Genomic DNA, 17,262 nt, shown 5'->3' with positions numbered 1-17,262 from the left:
GAGCTAAGCCTGGAATCTGTTAGCAGAGGTTCTTAGATGGTGGAGCTTTGGATGCAGGCATAGGGATACATCCAAAGCAGTACCTCCTTCAGTAACTCTCACATCCTCATGCCAGCTCTGATAGCTAAAAGGGCAGCTGAAACCTAGGTTACACTAAATGCTTGTAAAACTCTCTTCTTGGGTATGTTTTCTTTCAAATTTAAGGATCACCAGTGTTATTACACTTGCCCACGGTTTATAAATTCGCATGGTTTAAACTGTTGCAAATCATCAACATTCAAATTCCCTTTATCTTTTATTTCTATGGCATCTCCTTTCTATCTACTTCATACCCCACTGTAATTACACTCCTTTTCCACTCTTATTAACAGTCCATCCCTATAACTTGGTCTGCAAATTATACTCCTCCAACCCAGTCTTACCAAAGTTTGAGGTGGTCCCTTCCTGCATAACTTATTTCTAATTATTTTATCTTCCTTTCCTGTGTTTTTCCCCTGACACATCCTACTAAATGAAGCCCCCCCTCCAGGTATGTGATTTAACTTCTAAACTCCCTGGTGTCTGTCTGCTGGGATGGTGTGTGTGAGAACTGAATACAAGGTGACAGGGAATAACAACTGATCAGTTAAGGATGGATTATAACTTGCATGCCTTTGGGGTGGTTCTATTTTGGTTTAATACATTTTTTTTAGTAAAGTGTAATCAGCAGTAAGGAGGAAGAAACTTACTTGTTGCATGAAAATTTCACTAGAAACTGGGGGAACACACATATGCTATTGTGAAAGGATATCTCAGCAAAAAGTCTCCTTGTGGAATGCATTAAATTCTGCCCTGTGATATGAGAATGAATATTTCTTCCTGTAGGAGAGAATTTATTTAAAATCTCAGGGCAGAATTTGACCCATTGACTGTATATGGGGAATATAAACACTAGGAGAGTTTGTGGTTTTTTAATGCCTGCTTTGCAAAATATTTGGTGGTGTGTGTGTGTATGGCTGAAAAGCAAAATCTGCTCTGCAAATTCACATTGCTGATCTATTCCTGCTTTGCCAAAACCCAGAAAAATGACATGTAGACCTGCACAGACTTCTAATGAACATTTTCTTCCTATGAAGTAATCTGTTTGTAATTTTACATTGCAAATGGATTTGAAGAACAGCAGTACATTCATACAGACATCAGTGTTGTCTTCAAGGAAGAAAATGGCCTGAGCCATAGATCTAGAAGGGAACTGAGCTTCTTTGGAAGTTGGCTGAACGTTGATGATGAGTTATGGCAGGTATTTCAGCAGGTTTCTGAACCACACTCTGTTTATTTCAAATGGCTGAAATACTGCTGTAGTAAAGGATGGGTCCAATAGTGCTTTGAGAGTGCTGGATATGTTCATGTGCATATTTCCAATCAAGGTAAACCTCGGTACACGGAGCTGTCAGGTTGTGCTTTATGCCATATGATGATGATGAGAAGTGTTTTTTAAACACTGCACTATTATCATAAATCGTACCCCTTTTACCTTTCCTATTCTGTGACTTCTCTTTATGTTTTATTTCAAATGTAAATATTTTACCTCTTTACTTCTTAACTTCATTCTTGGCTCCCCTTTTCCTCCCTGCCCCTTCTCCCCATTGGCTCAGAAGCTCTTTTGGTGTGTGAAATAACAGGTCTCTTGTTCTCATTCTCTTGTTGTCTATCGCAACTTGTTCCATGACACTTCACACCTGAAGTTCATGAGCCAGGTATGTGACACAACTTCTGGTTTATTCCACCTAGGTGCAACACCAAAGTGTGTATGTGTGCGTGAGAGAGAGAGAACAGGAGTCCTGGGCTGGTAAAAGAGAAGAAAACAAGAGAAACAAACATTAACCACAATTATCATTTGCAGCTGTCTCCTCCTTTTAACCTCTGTGCTTACTGCTGCTTTAACATTACAGCATTTTCAAGTTCTGACATTCTCTCCAGTTTTCTGCCTGCCTTAGTCCACTAATTCCTTGATTTTTTCCCCTGGTCTCTTTCTCAGGATTCCAAGAGCTTTAACTAACTGTTCTGTTTTCTTTTTTCTATTTGCTGTCTTTCCATCACTGCTTGCACCACAACAACAGCAGAGGAAGCTCATGAGGAAGGTATGTGGTGTGCCTACAGACCCTCATCCTTTTTCTCTTTCAGTGCTGGGGAAACAGTGTCAAAAAAACTGACATTGTTCAGGAGAAAAGACAGTATGGGAGGGAAATGATCTCTCTAGAAGGATTTCAATGAACATGGAGAAAGGGATGTTTGTTAGCCAAGTCAAATCACCAAAAAGGTGTTTTTCCTTCTTTTTCCATATCTGGAGAGTCCAAGGTTCCCAGGATAACAGGGAGGGAGTGGGGACAGTGCTCTTAGAACAGTGCTGGTTGTGGATTGACTGCTGTGCTTCTTCTCTTTTTCTTTTGTCCTCCAACCTACAGCCAATGAAGAAGGCGAATACAATGATGGTAGCTCAGTGTTGTCTTAGGACAACAAAGTCATCTTTCTAACATCTCACTCTCTTTTATGTGTCTGTTTTTGTTCCTCACTTTATTTTAAATTCAGGAACTGGGCCAAAACATCTCTGCTGCAAAGAATCGCTCACTGTGCATATCCAATCACCCTTGGGGAGTCATTAGTGTGTTGAGAAGCTTCTACATCCTCATTAGGATAGTAGATGGTGAAAATCAAGCTCTAGAAGCTTGCTCTGGATTTGTCTTTTAGCCAGAATCTGTTTGTGTCCTAGCTCTCATCAGCAAAATATCTCTATCTCCAAAAAATCAGGAAAAACTCTTTTAAATCATAGTGGCATATTTGAAAATATAGCTGAGCCCTGAATAGACATGCATCCCTCACACAGCCTTAGGTGGTCTTGGCCTCCAGGCCTGAATCTACAGAAATGTAAACTTCTGCTTAAGCCATGCACTTACAATTGTGCTAAACATTAAACATCTATTCAGATGGGTGGAGCTAAATATAGCTTGGTTGTAATACTTGGTTGAGTGGGTGCTGGAGCACACAGACAAGGACAAGACTCATAAGAAAGTACCAAATGTGTGCAGGGTCAGTGTTGCTCTTGTAGAAGATAACTTAGCCAGTTCAAGCATATAGAAAGTTCTCATGGAGTTTTAGAGGCTGTTGAAGTAACTGGGTTCTTCCTGAACGCCCCAGCCCTAGAACACCAAGTCAGCAGCTTCAAAAGACAAAGCCCAAGGTCACTTGAAAACACCCTGCATTTTCTGTGTTTCCTTGTTTTGTTTAATTTTGCCTTTGTAGGGTTTTTGTTGTTGTTCTTTTGTTTTAATTTTCTTGCTCGCTTTTCAGGCTTCTTTTTTAATTTAGGGAAGTACCCTGAGGACCTTCCCAAGCCCCTCTCTTTCTTTTTCTCATTCTTTTCTTTTATTTTTAATAGCATATCGATTTCCTTTTTTTTCCCAAGGACACAGTGTGAGTTAGATATGTTGCTTCTGAGAAGTGGGATTAAGGGAGGGTGTTTAGGGATTTCTGAGTGAAATAAAGGCAGTTCAGATGGATTCCCAGAGAAGGAGAGCACCGTGTGAATATCTAAAGACTGGGCAGGAGCAAGCAGGGTGGTGCTAATTTGGTGGTGTATCCTCTCTCTGCACGAAGCCTTTAGGAAACCAGAAACTCAAAGGCTCTCTAATCACCAGGGCAGTGAACTTGGATTTGCAGTGTCTCTTGCCTTCTTTTGGCAGGGTTCTATGTGGGGATTTTGTCTCAGCTCCATGGCTCACAGTCTGAATGACTGGAATGTCAGTCAAAATCCACCACAGGAACAGGAATTTGCTATGACAATTCCTGCTTGTCAACAAATTTTGGCCCAGTTCCTTGACTTGGTGTCTTGAAAGAAGGGGCATTTCAAAATAAATCCCACCCCTGAACTGCTTTTGGTTCATATAGTATGGAAAAACGCTGGGTTATGCACTGCACAGGATAGATTATTTTTACTGTTTAATTTTTAATAAAATACCTCTTTTTCTGGTTTTCTGGAGGTACCTTTAAGAATTCTAACTACAATTTCTTATTTCAAGAACTAACCTTATTTTTTCATTTTTACAATTGTTTGTTGGAGTGCTGATTTGGTGGGAGCTGAAACCAAATTCACACAGTTATTGACAGACAGGTGTCGATCCTGGAAACCAAGATCAACAAACAAAACCAGTTATTCCCTGTCTATTCTTTTTTCCCTCTCCTCTTTGAAGTGTTACTAACTGGCAGCTTTAAGCCAAACAGGAATGTCTATGAAAATTATCTGGGTATGTCATGAAGAAAGGGAATCCTGTGTCAATAACATACCTGATAGACTGGTTAATTATAATTACATTTCCTCTCTCCAGGTAAAAGGCAATTTAACTAACATGTTAAAAAGCTCACTGGCTATTTGAAAAGCAAAACAAAAAAAAATTAGTGGAGGAATACAAAACCACGCTGTTGGCTAATGATATTTTTCTTCAGGAGTGATTTGGGACTTCCTTTATAGTGGAGCAGTCTAAAACACATTTGTAATTACATGCTGTTTATTTTCTTAGCATTGCTCTGGCATCTGGAGGCCTCAACTGAGATATGTTTTGGCAGGCAGTGTTCTTGCAGTAAATGAGAAAAGTCTACCCATAAAATGGCACTAATGAAATTTGTATGGGAAAGAGTGAAAAAAAGGGAATGTTGGTTTCTGATTTCTTTTACACATCTCTCACATTTTTCTCTTGATTATCTCAATAACCCATTTCCAATCACTGTCTCAATTTTTTGTTATCCAACACCCTTACATCTGATTGCCTCAATAAATTTTTTTTCCTGTGTAAGTTTTTTCCTATTTTCCCCTCTTATAATATTTCACTTTCTTTTTCCTATTTTTTTCTATTTGCTATTCCAAATTTCCACCATCAGTCCCCAAACTGCTGGATAAAAACAAGCATTCAAAAAAATTTAATATCTTTCTGAATTATGATATTGATAATAGGGTCCATGCACCTGCTACTGAAGTGGTTATTCTTACTTTTACTTTACAATTTATTTTTTTTAACCAGATTCAGTAGGCTGTGAGTTTTTTACCTCAGTTCCTCCCACTGAGCCAACACAGGGAGAGTCTTGTACCACAGAATCCGTCAGCATCCCTGAAAGTTCAAATGCAGTGTGTGGTTATGAAATCAACCTGGGTCTCTGAGAGAATGGGCCAGAATAAACACATAGGTTTAATTTATTTCTGTTTGTGAGAGTAACAGCACTGAACTTGCTGGCATTGCACTGGAGTTAACAACTAAAGCTTAAAAAGAATAGCAGGGAGGGGAGTTGACCACAAGCACAAATGTTAAGTGATTAACTCATAAGGACAGGGAAAGGTCACTTGCAAGGGAACAATTCTCTCTGCCAGAGGGCCCAGGCTGGCAGTCTCTGTGATGGTTTGGCCTGCCTATCAGGGCATTATGCCTCTCCTGGAGATGGAAAGATCATTCCCATTAATGCCCATGGGAAGTTTGCATGTACCTCAGCAGGAGAGGATGCTTGCTAAGAGAGGATGGCCTTTCCAAGCTGGGTTTGAGGAGCACCACACAGTGCAGAAGAATAAGCTTCATGCCCATGGCACCGAGGTATCTCAGGGACATGTGCCCTAAGATGCCTTGGAAGCCAATGAACTTGGAGAAAACATGTGTCATAAAGGTTTTCCCCTCCTGGCCTCCATGTGAGGTATTTGAACAAAGCTGGTGAAGCCTGGTTATCACTGAGATATGATATTGTGAATTTGAGTTAATTTCAACAAAAAAAGTGCTGATTGAAAAAGGCATCACTTTCTTCTACTCTCCAGCCCAGCTGGCCTCCTTAGAGCTTTGGTCAGTATGGTTTGAGAAAAATCATTTTGCATTTACATAAAACCACTGCTTTCCAGATGCTACGTTTGGGACTTTTACACAGTCTCTTGATTCTTTTCTGCCAAATTCTGTTTCGAGGGTAAAAACAGATTCACTCCTAGCAAAAGGGGTGTGTGTGTGTGTGTATTTATTTTGGAAGTGCTTGAGATTTAACCAGTTTCTCTGTATGTTTCCCCTAAGATTAAATTTCCCTTCCCTGCTTTTACTTCAGCAGCTGGCGTGATCTCTGTTGGTTTAACTTTCTTCCTCTTTTTCCCTTCCTGTTTTGCTACATCCTTCCAAATACAGAGGAGAAGCCCAGAATAAAGTAAGTATGGTTTCAAAACCCAGGGATCATTTTCCTGATCTGGCAGAAGCCCTTAGATTCTCTATAGGCAAATGGCCACCAGAAGCCTTTATCCAACTCTGCCCCACAGCACATCCATCTGTTTGCTCCTGCATGCCTTTCCCGGAGGGCTGCTTCCTTCAGAGGATGCCTTAGCAGCAATCACTGGCCTGGGCCTTATGACCTGTTCCTGGTAGAGTCAGAGGATTCATGGACTGTCTGAGATGCAGAGGGCTCACAATACCCCAAAATACAGGCAGCTCCACAGTAAATCCTCTGTGATAGTCTATGGCTGGGAAACTGCCCTCTCCATCCAGGATCTCTGACAATGGGAAGGGTGGCAAACGTTGGGCTGGGCTGAGCTGAGCTTTACTAAGGTTTCCTATGGACCTTCTGGCTCTGGGCCCCAGCACCTTCCCTTCCCACTCTGCCAGCTGCCCAGGGTGGAGTGTACAGCCCCGCACAGGCAGACTCACAGACAAGCACATCTTTCCATGTGGTAGGGAATGACCACAGGCTTTGGGAATAAAGAGGGGTTTTAGGGATAACTCCCTGTCCTGCATGACCTTCCAGGAAGGACAGTGGTCCTTAGGACTTTTCTGGAGTAGTTTTCCACTGATGTGCTCTTTCACCCTTCCCTATCTCCATCAACATTCCTCCTTGTCAGTGTGGTTCCTGAGGGCAGGGCAGGGCACGATAGGCTATTTAAAAAGCTGAATATTCTTTAAGATGAAAATCCTTTGTTTTTCTTTTCTTTTTGTTTTGTTTTTGACTCTCTGCAGACTAACTGCTCCTAAAATACCAGAGGGTGAGAAAGTAGATTTTGATGTAAGTATTCCTGAGACTGGCTGTGTTTGTCCTTTGTACCTGATAATACATGAGTGCAAATCCACAGAACTCCTCCTGCATTGGATACTGCTGAGGGTAAAGGCAAAGACAAAAGTATGGTTGATTTGCCATTTGATTTCAGCAAAAGGCTACTCTCTACTCTCTGAAACTGAATGCATTCACTGATAATGTGACTAAGCTAAAGTCTTATGTATTTCTTTTTTTTTTTTTTTTGTTATCTCCTTGCATCTTTGAAGCCATTATAAGGAGGAGAATGTAAGTGTTTTAGGGATCTCAGATCCTCTGTCCCAGTGTTGCAAATGGCTTGAAAGTTGCAGGCCCTCATCTGTTGCTGAGAAACACTAGCTAAAATTACAATAATAAGTAGAGAGTCAAATATCTTCCTAGGAAGTTGCTAGAAAAATGAAGAAATTCTGGTGTTGAAAATGTTCACAGAAATTTTGCTTTGCCCAAAATGCAGGAATATTTTCTAGTAAAGATTTCTATTACAAAGCCAAGTGGAAGCAGCTGAGTATATGCAAAGATAGATGTGTAAGCAAAGCCATAAAAAGGGATAAAATATGGTGTAGAGAAATGGGAGATTTGGATTCTTTACACTTCTGAGCTCCTGACTGTTGCATGAATGAGTGTCAGATTGCACCAACAGCCATATAAATTAATCCATAGATTTCCATGGAATTCTACAGACACTTTTCACTTTTGTTTCTCTGTATATTGCACGATGCTGGTAATGTCCAGGACATAATAAAAGAGCAATATGGACTTAATGAGTTTCTCTGCTTTTCTAGGACATCCAAAAGAAAAGGCAGAACAAAGACCTGATTGAACTGCAAGCCTTGATTGACAGCCACTTTGAAGCCAGAAGAAAGGAAGAGGAAGAGCTGGTTGCCCTCAAGGAGAGAATTGTGAGTCCTTGTACTGCATTTCCCTGTACTAGATTGAGAGATCATCTGCAGATGAGAAGCTGAAACTGCTTTGACAGAAAGCTGTGCTGTCATGTACAGTGACTGTTCAAGTCATGATCAAATGGCTTCTCCCCTCATCTGTCCCCTCTCTCAGCCCCTTGTTTTATATCTGAGAATTGTACAAGAGACCTTTCTGCACATTCTAGAAAGAGAGAAGGTGGCTCACTGAGTGAAGCAAAGCTCTTGGTAGTGGGGTGTAGCAGTGGGGTAAAGCCAAGGTGGTGATGCACTGCCTCTGCCACTGCTCCCTGCAGGAGAAGCGCAGAGCTGAGAGAGCAGAGCAGCAGAGAATCCGGGCTGAGAAGGAGAAGGAGCGTCAGGCAAGGCTTGCGGTAAGTGTCTTTGCTTCCCTCTCCTTGTCTCTGCATCCAACTGGAGAGATCTCCAGAGACAGAAAAACTACAGGTTCTGCCTGCCCCAGTTCAGAGGGGAAATGACCGCTCTCTTAGAGCAAGAGCAGAAAACAGGAGTTGCTAATTCTCATCAATGTACTCCTCTGATCACATTCCCTGCTCTGACACTGGCTGCTGGGGAAACTGGGAGTCTGCCCCGTATTAACTTCTTTTATGTGTTGCATTCCACAGGAGGAAAAGGCAAGAAGAGAGGAGGAAGATGCCAAGAGAAAAGCTGAGGATGACCTGAAGAAGAAGAAGGCTCTGTCCTCCATGGGTGCAACATACAGCAGTTATCTGGCTAAGGTAAAAGTTGTGGATTGATGAAAAAAAAAAAATTAAAACATTAAACCATTAATTTGACTGGGAATAGTCTTCATTAGAAGTTGAGAAAACGGTCCAGTGTTGAAATTGTTTCATTCAGGCTTAATTTCTGAATGCTGGCATTAATTGATGTTCTGAAAATAGGCTGACCAGAAGAGAGGGAAGAAGCAAACAGCTAGAGAGACGAAGAAGAAGGTCCTGGCTGAGAGGCGCAAGCCCCTGAACATTGACCACCTTAATGAAGACAAGCTGAGGTAACATGTTCATCCTAATTTATGGAATGATATTGATATTTGGTTTTACTGTCCTGAAGTCTCCTCTGGTGATAAAATGAGGTAGAGGAGGGGGTCTTCCTTGAAATTTATCATGGGACACACTTAAGTTGTGCCCTTGCTTACCCTGGAGAATGGAGGAGAAATGGGAATGTAGGGAAGTGTTGAAATGGTTTGGTAGCGCTCTAGCTGTGCTCCTGGCATAGTTCTGTTAGTCTCTCCTGCTAATTAGGATTACTTGGTTACAGGGCTAGCTCTGGGATTAGCTGAACAAGCCTACAGACTGGTATCTGTAGCACTCCCAGGGGTGAGTTAATGCTGCTAAGGTATGAATAGGATCTCCATGGAGGCTGGAGGTTTGAAAGCTAAGTGCTCTGGTGCAGAGCAGTCATCAGATGATAGTCTGGACTGCACATGTTGGAGTTTATACATGATTGAAAGATGAAGGTGGCTCACCTCAGCCCTGACACAGATGAGATTGTACAATGGCAACTCCTCTGCTTATCTGGGTGACCTTCAGAGTCCTCCTTCCTTCTTGTCTGATTCCACTGCAGTCTTGTCTTTCATTAAGAGTTAGGGGGAAAATTAGAGGAATCATGTTAATGTGTGACACATACAAGACTGCAAGTCTAAAAGATTTGAAGGTGAGAAAAATGTGAACTTGAAAATGATGAGTAGCTTTAAGAGAACACAGAGGGTTTACAGGAAGATGTGTGAGTGGCATTAAATAAAATTCATTATTAATCATGTGAAAACAATGGAACATATCTGATGTCATGTGTTTCTTTGGTCTTTTTCCATAAACACACAGGGACAAAGCTAAGGAGCTGTGGGACTGGCTATATCAGCTGGAGACTGAGAAGTATGACTTTACAGAGCAGATCAAGAGGAAAAAATATGAGGTGAGTTGAGAGGTTATTTTGCTAATGGCACTGGGTCCAAAATGTAAAAATCTCTCTGATTCATCTGGCAAAGGTCATGTGACATTATCTGGGTCTACAATGACCCTTTGCAATATTTATGCAGCAAAATGCTTGGAACTGCATTCCCCTAATATACATACTTGAACTGGATTTCACATTTTAGGATAAAATTGAATAGATCACTTCTAAGGTTTTCAGTGCCCCATGGAAAGGCAATCCCAATGGAAAATGGACATCCTGCCCTCTCCTGAAACATTGTTCATTCTTGTTTATCTATAGGTAACTGTGGCCTGAAAATTCAGTAACTCTCAGTTCACACACCTCCATTGCAAAGTAATATTTTTAGATCCAGCCTTGATTTCAAACTTGAATGTTGTAAGTTTTATTCCATCTCAGACAGATTACCTGTGGCCTGAGCTCTCTGGAGTTACTGAAAACTGTCTCCAGACAGGAGCATCTGACTGAAGTGTCATATGATAACAGAAAGTGGACATGTTTCCCTCACACAGTCACTGGATAGGGAGGCACTCACCCGCATTAGGTTTCAGTGGCTGAAAAATCCAACTGGATCTCTCTCTGTCTCACTCTCCTTTTAACTCCCAATCACACAGACACCTGCTGACAGGCAGTGAGCAACACCAATGTAACTATCTCAATCTCTCTTAGATTTTAACAATGCGTTGCAGGCTGCAGGAGCTTTCCAAGTTGTAAGTACAATGAACTTGCCTGTGTCACAGCAGCAGCAAAGGCTACCAAATGCATGAGCCTGTCGCATGGTCAGAGCCAGGCGCCAGACGGGAGCTGGCACTTGGCTCCAAGTGCAGAGAGAAAGAGAAAAATGGATCTTGTGTCTCTCCATTCACTTCCCTTTTCTCTCCCTTTCCATTCTTTGAAAAGATGCAAAGTGGTAATTTAGAAAGAGTCAAGAGTTCAACAGGGATTTGGTTAAAGAACTGAGCATGCAGTCTATTGAGAACACCTTAAAATAATTCCCTATCCAAAACTCTGTATCCAAAACCAGGTCTTACATGCATGGGAGTATCACCCTGATGAGCCTGGGGTACCTGCAGAAACTTAGGGATACATGTGTAATAGCTTAGACTACAGCAGATAGAGAATAGTATGGGGATTGGAAAGCTTCTCCACCTTGTGGCACATGGTTATCTAGATCCAGAACACTGCAGAGGGCTAGCTTAATGATAAACAGCCAAGTGGGTGTGGAAAAACAGGAAATTAGGCAGTGCCAGGGGAGGGGAACATGCTATGGTAATGAATCCTCTGCATAAACAAAAAGGTGGGTGCCTGCTGATGAAAAGCAAGGAGACAAAGTACAAAGAATGAGCAAAGCAGAAGGAAAATGCACAGCTAGACATGGAAGAATAAAGGGAGGATAACAGCAGGAAAAAAATGAGGAGAAAGGTAAGTGAAAATAGGAAAGAGAATGAAGGAGACACAAGGATGCAAGGGAGAGAAAAAGGAAGGAAGTGAGACACAGAGAAGTAGAGCCATTCTTTAGCTCTAGTGTCTGTTGCTCTTTGGTGCTTCATTGGAGAGTGAGTGTCATAGTCACAATCATAAGGTTATGACTGAAGGTAAGTCTTAAGTGCTTGGGTCAAACTGAAGACAACTGGTTCTCCTCAACACTTGGGGAAGATACTTGGTTGGAAAATAGCAATCTAAACTGCTGTGACAAATACTAAAACTTCCACAAGTAAGTAGAAAAGCAAGTGATCTGTTTATCTTTCCTTGCTTGTGTTGTCCTGTTCTCAGTAATATTTCAGTCTCTTATGTTTTTCCTGTTTGCCATGGAAAGACGTGAACCAGGAATTACCAGTTCTTGGGACAACCAGAATGTATGACTTTTGTTTATCTTGTTTTTTGCACGCTGGGAATGTCAAGTGTAACTTTAAATATTCAAAATTTGGGTCATCAATTCTTGGACCGGCAGAGCCGTTGCAGAATTTTGAACTGCACCAAAAGCAAAGCATACCTCATGGCAAGAGCATTTCTTCAGCCCAGGAAAACTGAGTTAAATGCTGAGTCAGTTACAAATTAGAAGATGAAGGGGCAAAAGTCTCTATCATATCCTAGTGCTTTGTAGACCTTTCCAGTACATGCGTCCCAGGATTTCAGTAATGAGTCCAGGCCTACAGACCAAACTGAGTTACTAAGTCAGGCTTTAACGTGTTTATCCTGTGCAAGGTAGGTGTTTCCTCTCCTATGCACCAGGTCATCTTCTCTTATTAAATGAGTGGCTGGGAAAGTGGTGAGTGCTGCAAGTTCCTCACCTCCTGCTCTGCCAGCCAGTAAGAGGTATTCCAGCAGAATGTGATACCCATCTTCCATTCCTGATGTCCCCATCCAAAGACCACTGAAGATCTTTGGGTTTACACAAACACCTGATGTATAGGACTAAGGGAAGAGTGAGAAACATGAAGGTGATGGCGCCATCTGAGAGCTTTCCAGTTGGCCAAAGTGACATTCATTCCAGTTTACCTGCCTGCAGTTTGACATGTGAGTTCATAGGAGATTAATTTTAATATGTAGAAACACTTCTATTAAGGGTTATAAAATTCTAGCTCTTCTGTCCCTTGACATGTGAAGGTGGTTTGCAGATTTATTGCCAAGAAGTAACATTTCTGTCCTTCAACCATGGGTGAGCTTTTATTTCCAAGGAAGTAATAATTCCTCCTACAGGTGCCTGTTTTGAGCACTTCAGCAGGTAAAACGCTCCTCTCCTTGAGGGAACAAGGTTTCTTTGTCTCTAAAAACCCTGGTCATGTATGTTGTTTGCAGATTGTCACCCTCAGAAACCGGATCGATCAGGCCCAGAAGCAGTAAGTATTTATATCCCCTTCCTAGCTCCTGGCTTGGGGATATCTTCTCAGTGTTCAAATGTGTCACTTCAGCCTCAACACTGACATTTTCTTGTTGCAATGAAATGGGGCTAGAGATGGAAGGGCCACTCCCATCCTGCCTCACATTGAGAAAATGAAGGAGAAACTGAAGTGAATGTAACACCTAACAAGAAAAAATCATGTTTCTTCACACCATACCTTCAAAAATTTCCTCTGCTTATTGTTGGACTTTTCAAACACCTGACTGAGGTGCTTTGAATACTTGAGGGAATGCAACCCTTGTTTATGAAGGATAAACAAGTGGTTGCTAAGATTACAAAGAATGGTGTGTAACAAGACTAACGTAATGGGATTACTGTTGTGAGTTCTTTTCACTCATCATCTCTCTCCCACTTTCCTTCCCCACAAGACTATTCCATTACTTTTTTGAGTCTATTATCTTTATTCTAGGCATTTTTAATGGATTTATGAGATACCAGGGGTAGACACAGCTTGAGGGTTGGAACATGCAGAAAACTAACTCTCACAGAGAAGTAACTGCAGGGCAGAAAGGGAGGAGAGCTCTCCAGTGGTGGGTTTGCTCTTCTCTGTGCATCTGTATCTTTTTACCTAAGTCATGCCAGGAATGAAGCAGTGGTCTTTGGTGATATCTTTGGATGACACGAGTGACCAGTTACTGCCTTCCCACTTCCCCAAGACACCCTGGCTTATCAAATGAATATAACACTGGGGGTTTGGTTGTCTGCTATGCCAAACATAAAGTTTGACCTTCCCATGGTATTTTCTGTACAGAGCTGTAGGCTGATAAACCTCAGCAGAATGCACAGCTGCAGAAGGATGCCAGAGTATGTCTGGGTGTTCCTGCTCTTGTGGGGTGTTACCACACCATCCACAACAGGCTTTTTCCCCCAAAAGACATGATATTCTCCCAGCACACCATTTGAAAATGTTGCACTGAGAAGCCCAGAGCTAATGAGATTTCTGTGTGCTTAAATTTCTATCCACACTAGACACTATCATTCCAAAGCAATGCCTGCCAGTGTGTTATACAAGGATCAAATAAGTCTCTTGCTTCATACTTTATTAAATCTCCTTAAGCACACTCTAAAGGTTAGGTGTAACATCAAACATCACAGGTGCTTGTGGACATTAAAGGACTCTGTCTTTGTTTGAGGAGCTATGAAGTTCCTACACTGGGTTTTGAACCTTCAGAAAGGCTGGCAAAAGGAATGTGGAGCTTAATTTAAGATAAGCAGAAAGTGCATAGTCTCTTTTATGTAAACCATCAATTTTTTCAAATATACCTAGCCTGTCTTGGTCAAAGGTAAAGTACCCACTCTGTGTGTGTGTCTCTGTCACTGTGCTACATCCTTCTGTAAATATGGCTGATGCTCTTGAACCAATCCATGAGGCAGCACAATAAAAGTCTCCCCAGGTGTGATGTCCCCATGTTTTCCTTCTCCCTGGAGGAACCAGTGGTTCTGAAGAAAGGCCTCTGTTGGCACCAAGGCCCCTCTACCTTGTGCTTGGTCCCAACCCCACACTCTGCATGTGCTTTGGTTCAAGAAGCGGCCTCATTGTTGTGTCTGTGAGCTGGAAGGGTTTGGGGGTGTGCCGAGCCCCACAAACCAAAGTCCTGCTAATGGGAACTAGTGCAGAATCTAACTCAACTAACTTCCTGCCTAGCCCCATTCTGAGTTCAGGCTTCTCAGGCAGAAGGTAAGTGGCTTGCATGTAGGATTGACCTTCTGTGTGCAAGAACTCTTGGAGAGAGTTTGCCCCAGGTGCTTTCAGTGGGGAGTGTAGCTGGACTGCTCCCACACACCATCAACAAGACAGGGATACTGATATGAGAGCAGGCTTAAAAAGTTGTTTGGATTGTTCTGGAGGCTCTTGCTCTCATGATATAAATAGCCACTCTGTCTTTGCTAGAGCAAAGCACTTCTTAGTTGTATTTAAATTAGTGTTCAGCTTTTTGCCTTCACTACTGAATGGAGCATCTGGGGAATTTGATTAGAGCTCTTTCATACTGAGCAAATTTCTAGATAGAGCTCTAAACCCTAAAATCCGGAGCATAGCAGATTTGTATTCAGAAAATATCAAGTTTGTGCCTGCATAGATAGACCTGTCACTTAATTTGGAGACCACCTAGATTTCTACCCTGATAATCCAAGAGTCTGGAAGGGTCCATCTCTTTCAGGATGCACATCCTACCTTTCAGACTAAGAGCCCCAGGAGGAATATTTTTCCACAATATCAACAACATTTTTCTCAGGATGTGGTCAATGGCAGGTGTGCCAAACATGTGAGAAGTGAAAGCAGCCAAAAGATAATCTAAGAGTCAGAAATGCCGAGTGGCCACAGAGCCCCACTGCTTCCATCATGCTGACATGTTTTTCTTTCCTTTTGCATTGTAGCAGCAAGAAGGCAGGAGCCAAGGGCAAGGTTGGTGGGCGCTGGAAGTAAAGAACCAGGCAGGATGGCCTTTAATGATGTGCTGAACCCCTGCTGGTCTCCTCTTTCCTCCTTCACCGATCACTTGTGTTCTCATGCCTTAATGATAACAAAAATCACATCAGCCTGGATTGGCTATTGCTGCTGCTTTTCTTCCTGGAGGGGTCTGGTGGCTTCCTCAGGCAAGGGGAAGCAGGTTCCCTGTGGAACTGGGATGACTCCTTGCTGGCATCTTCAATTCCTGCTGAGCATGTCCCTTATCCTCCTGATACCAGCCCTATGCTGTCCTGTAGATTGCTATGTACAAATCTTTGGATTTTGTAAATAAAGCACAACCAGTACCTACTCCAATAGCAGCCCTCTGGAATGGTGTTTTGTGTTTTATTTAACATCTTCCCATTTTCCAAGGATTTGAGAGTTGATCCAAGCCCTTACTTAATGTCATTTGGTCTGTCTCTACAAGGGAGAATAGGGTCAGTGTCATCAGCAAAGACTCAGGACTGGGGGCCTGTACAGGCAGATACCAAGAGCCAGCTGCTCTCAGGGAGCTCATAATCTGGCTACCAAACGTAGCTGAAATTGACTTCAAAGTTTGAGTGATTAAGTGAATCAAAGAATAGGGAATAAAGGAACAAATCTACAGAAGTGGTAGCTTTTAGCACATAGCTTTTATTAAATGCAATAACAAGCACAACAGAGAATGATTCATTCAAATATTACATTAAAATATTTATTGAGGCTGTTAGCCTGCATACAATATTAAAGTCCAATACTGAAGTGTGAATTACTTGGTTGATTCAATGTAGATGTCAAAACACAAGTGGCTGTTACTAAATTTGAGGTGCAAGTTATTCTGTAGGGCCTCTTATCTTTGCCAACCCTTGAACTGCCCTGGTGGAGGGAAGCCCATCACAGTCTCTCCCATGTTTCCAAATTTCTGTTTCTGTGTTTCTGTTTTCTGGCTGTGTGCCCACTCTGTCTCTCTGTTGTCACATGCAGAGTTGTAATGGAGTTATGAGTGGATAAGGTGTGAAGAGGCCTGAAAGATCATAAAGTTCCAACTCCCCTGCCATGGGTAGGAACACCTCTCATTAGACCAGGTTCCTCATAACTCCATCCATCTTGGACTTGAACACTGCCACGGATAGGGCATTCACAGCTTCTCTGGGCAACCTGTTCCAGTGCCTCACCACCCTCCCAGTAAAGAATTTAATCCCAACATCGAATCTAAACCTGCCCTCTCTCAGTTTAAAACAGTTGTGCCTTGTCCTGTCATGGGATGGTAAAAAGCCTCTGTCTTTCTTATAAAACCCCCTTAAATACTGAAAGGTCACAAACAGGTCTCCACAGAGCCTTCCCCTTTCCTGGCTGCCCAAGCCCAGCAGTCTGCCTGTCCTCACAAGGGAGGTGTCCCAGCCCTTCCAGCATCCCTGTGGCCTCCTCTGGACCTGATCCAGCAGCCCTGTGTGTGTTGTGCTGGGTCTCACCAGCGTGGAGGACAGGAGGAGAGCCAGAACAGGACCCCAGCAAAGGCAGACAGCACTGCAGTGTCCCAGAGAGATGAGATTTTCACGTAATCACAGAACTGTTAGGGTTGGAAGGGACCTCTGGAGATTGTTCAGTCCAACCCTCCTGCAAAGGCCGTGTCACCCAGAGCAGGTGACGCAGGAATGTGTCCAGGCGGGTTTCAGCCTCTCCAGGGAGTGAGATTCTGTTCTTCCTTGGCTAGCCTGTTCCAGTGCTCTGCCCCTCTCAGTGAAAAGATGTTCCTCCTCGTGTTGAGGTGGAACTTCTTGTGTTTCATTTACGGCCACTGCTCCTTGTGCTGTCGCTGGGCAGCGCTGAAAAGTCTGGCACCATCCTCCAGGCACCCGCCTTTGAGAAATTTGTATGGCATAAGGAGATCCCCTCCGAGTCTTGTCTTCTCCAGACTAAACAGCCCCAGCTCCCGCAGTCTCTCTTCTTAAGAGAGATGCTCCAGACCCCTCCTCATCTCCGTGACGTTCCGC

At 42.7% G+C, this 17,262-nt stretch overlaps 1 protein-coding gene across 16 annotated transcripts in view; it reads left to right on the top strand.

Moving 5' to 3' along the window:
- Nucleotides 1–15,604, top strand: part of TNNT3 (troponin T3, fast skeletal type) — a 30,100-nt gene extending 14,496 nt beyond the window's left edge. For 4 of the 16 annotated variants that reach the window (XM_059849043.1, XM_059849052.1, XM_059849047.1 and 1 more), the window contains 11 exons: nucleotides 2,100–2,120; nucleotides 2,445–2,471; nucleotides 6,180–6,198; nucleotides 6,999–7,044; nucleotides 7,854–7,970; nucleotides 8,285–8,362; nucleotides 8,615–8,728; nucleotides 8,891–9,000; nucleotides 9,830–9,920; nucleotides 12,738–12,778; nucleotides 15,217–15,604. In XM_059849043.1, coding sequence (XP_059705026.1) covers nucleotides 2,100–2,120; nucleotides 2,445–2,471; nucleotides 6,180–6,198; nucleotides 6,999–7,044; nucleotides 7,854–7,970; nucleotides 8,285–8,362; nucleotides 8,615–8,728; nucleotides 8,891–9,000; nucleotides 9,830–9,920; nucleotides 12,738–12,778; nucleotides 15,217–15,265 — 713 coding nt within the window. In that variant the 3' untranslated portion in view covers nucleotides 15,266–15,604. Of the gene's footprint in view, nucleotides 1–517; nucleotides 530–1,724; nucleotides 1,737–2,099; nucleotides 2,121–2,444; nucleotides 2,472–6,179; nucleotides 6,199–6,998; nucleotides 7,045–7,853; nucleotides 7,971–8,284; nucleotides 8,363–8,614; nucleotides 8,729–8,890; nucleotides 9,001–9,829; nucleotides 9,921–12,737; nucleotides 12,779–15,216 lie in introns of all 16 variants that reach the window. The other 12 variants (XM_059849058.1, XM_059849054.1, XM_059849055.1 and 9 more) reach the window with 6 other exon arrangements.
- Nucleotides 15,605–17,262: the final 1,658 nt, after the last annotated feature.

Source organism: Haemorhous mexicanus, chromosome 6 (genome assembly GCF_027477595.1).
Source record: "Haemorhous mexicanus isolate bHaeMex1 chromosome 6, bHaeMex1.pri, whole genome shotgun sequence".
In the NCBI taxonomy this organism is placed as follows: Eukaryota; Metazoa; Chordata; class Aves; order Passeriformes; family Fringillidae; genus Haemorhous; species Haemorhous mexicanus.
This window is presented reverse-complemented; position numbering and strand designations above follow the sequence as displayed.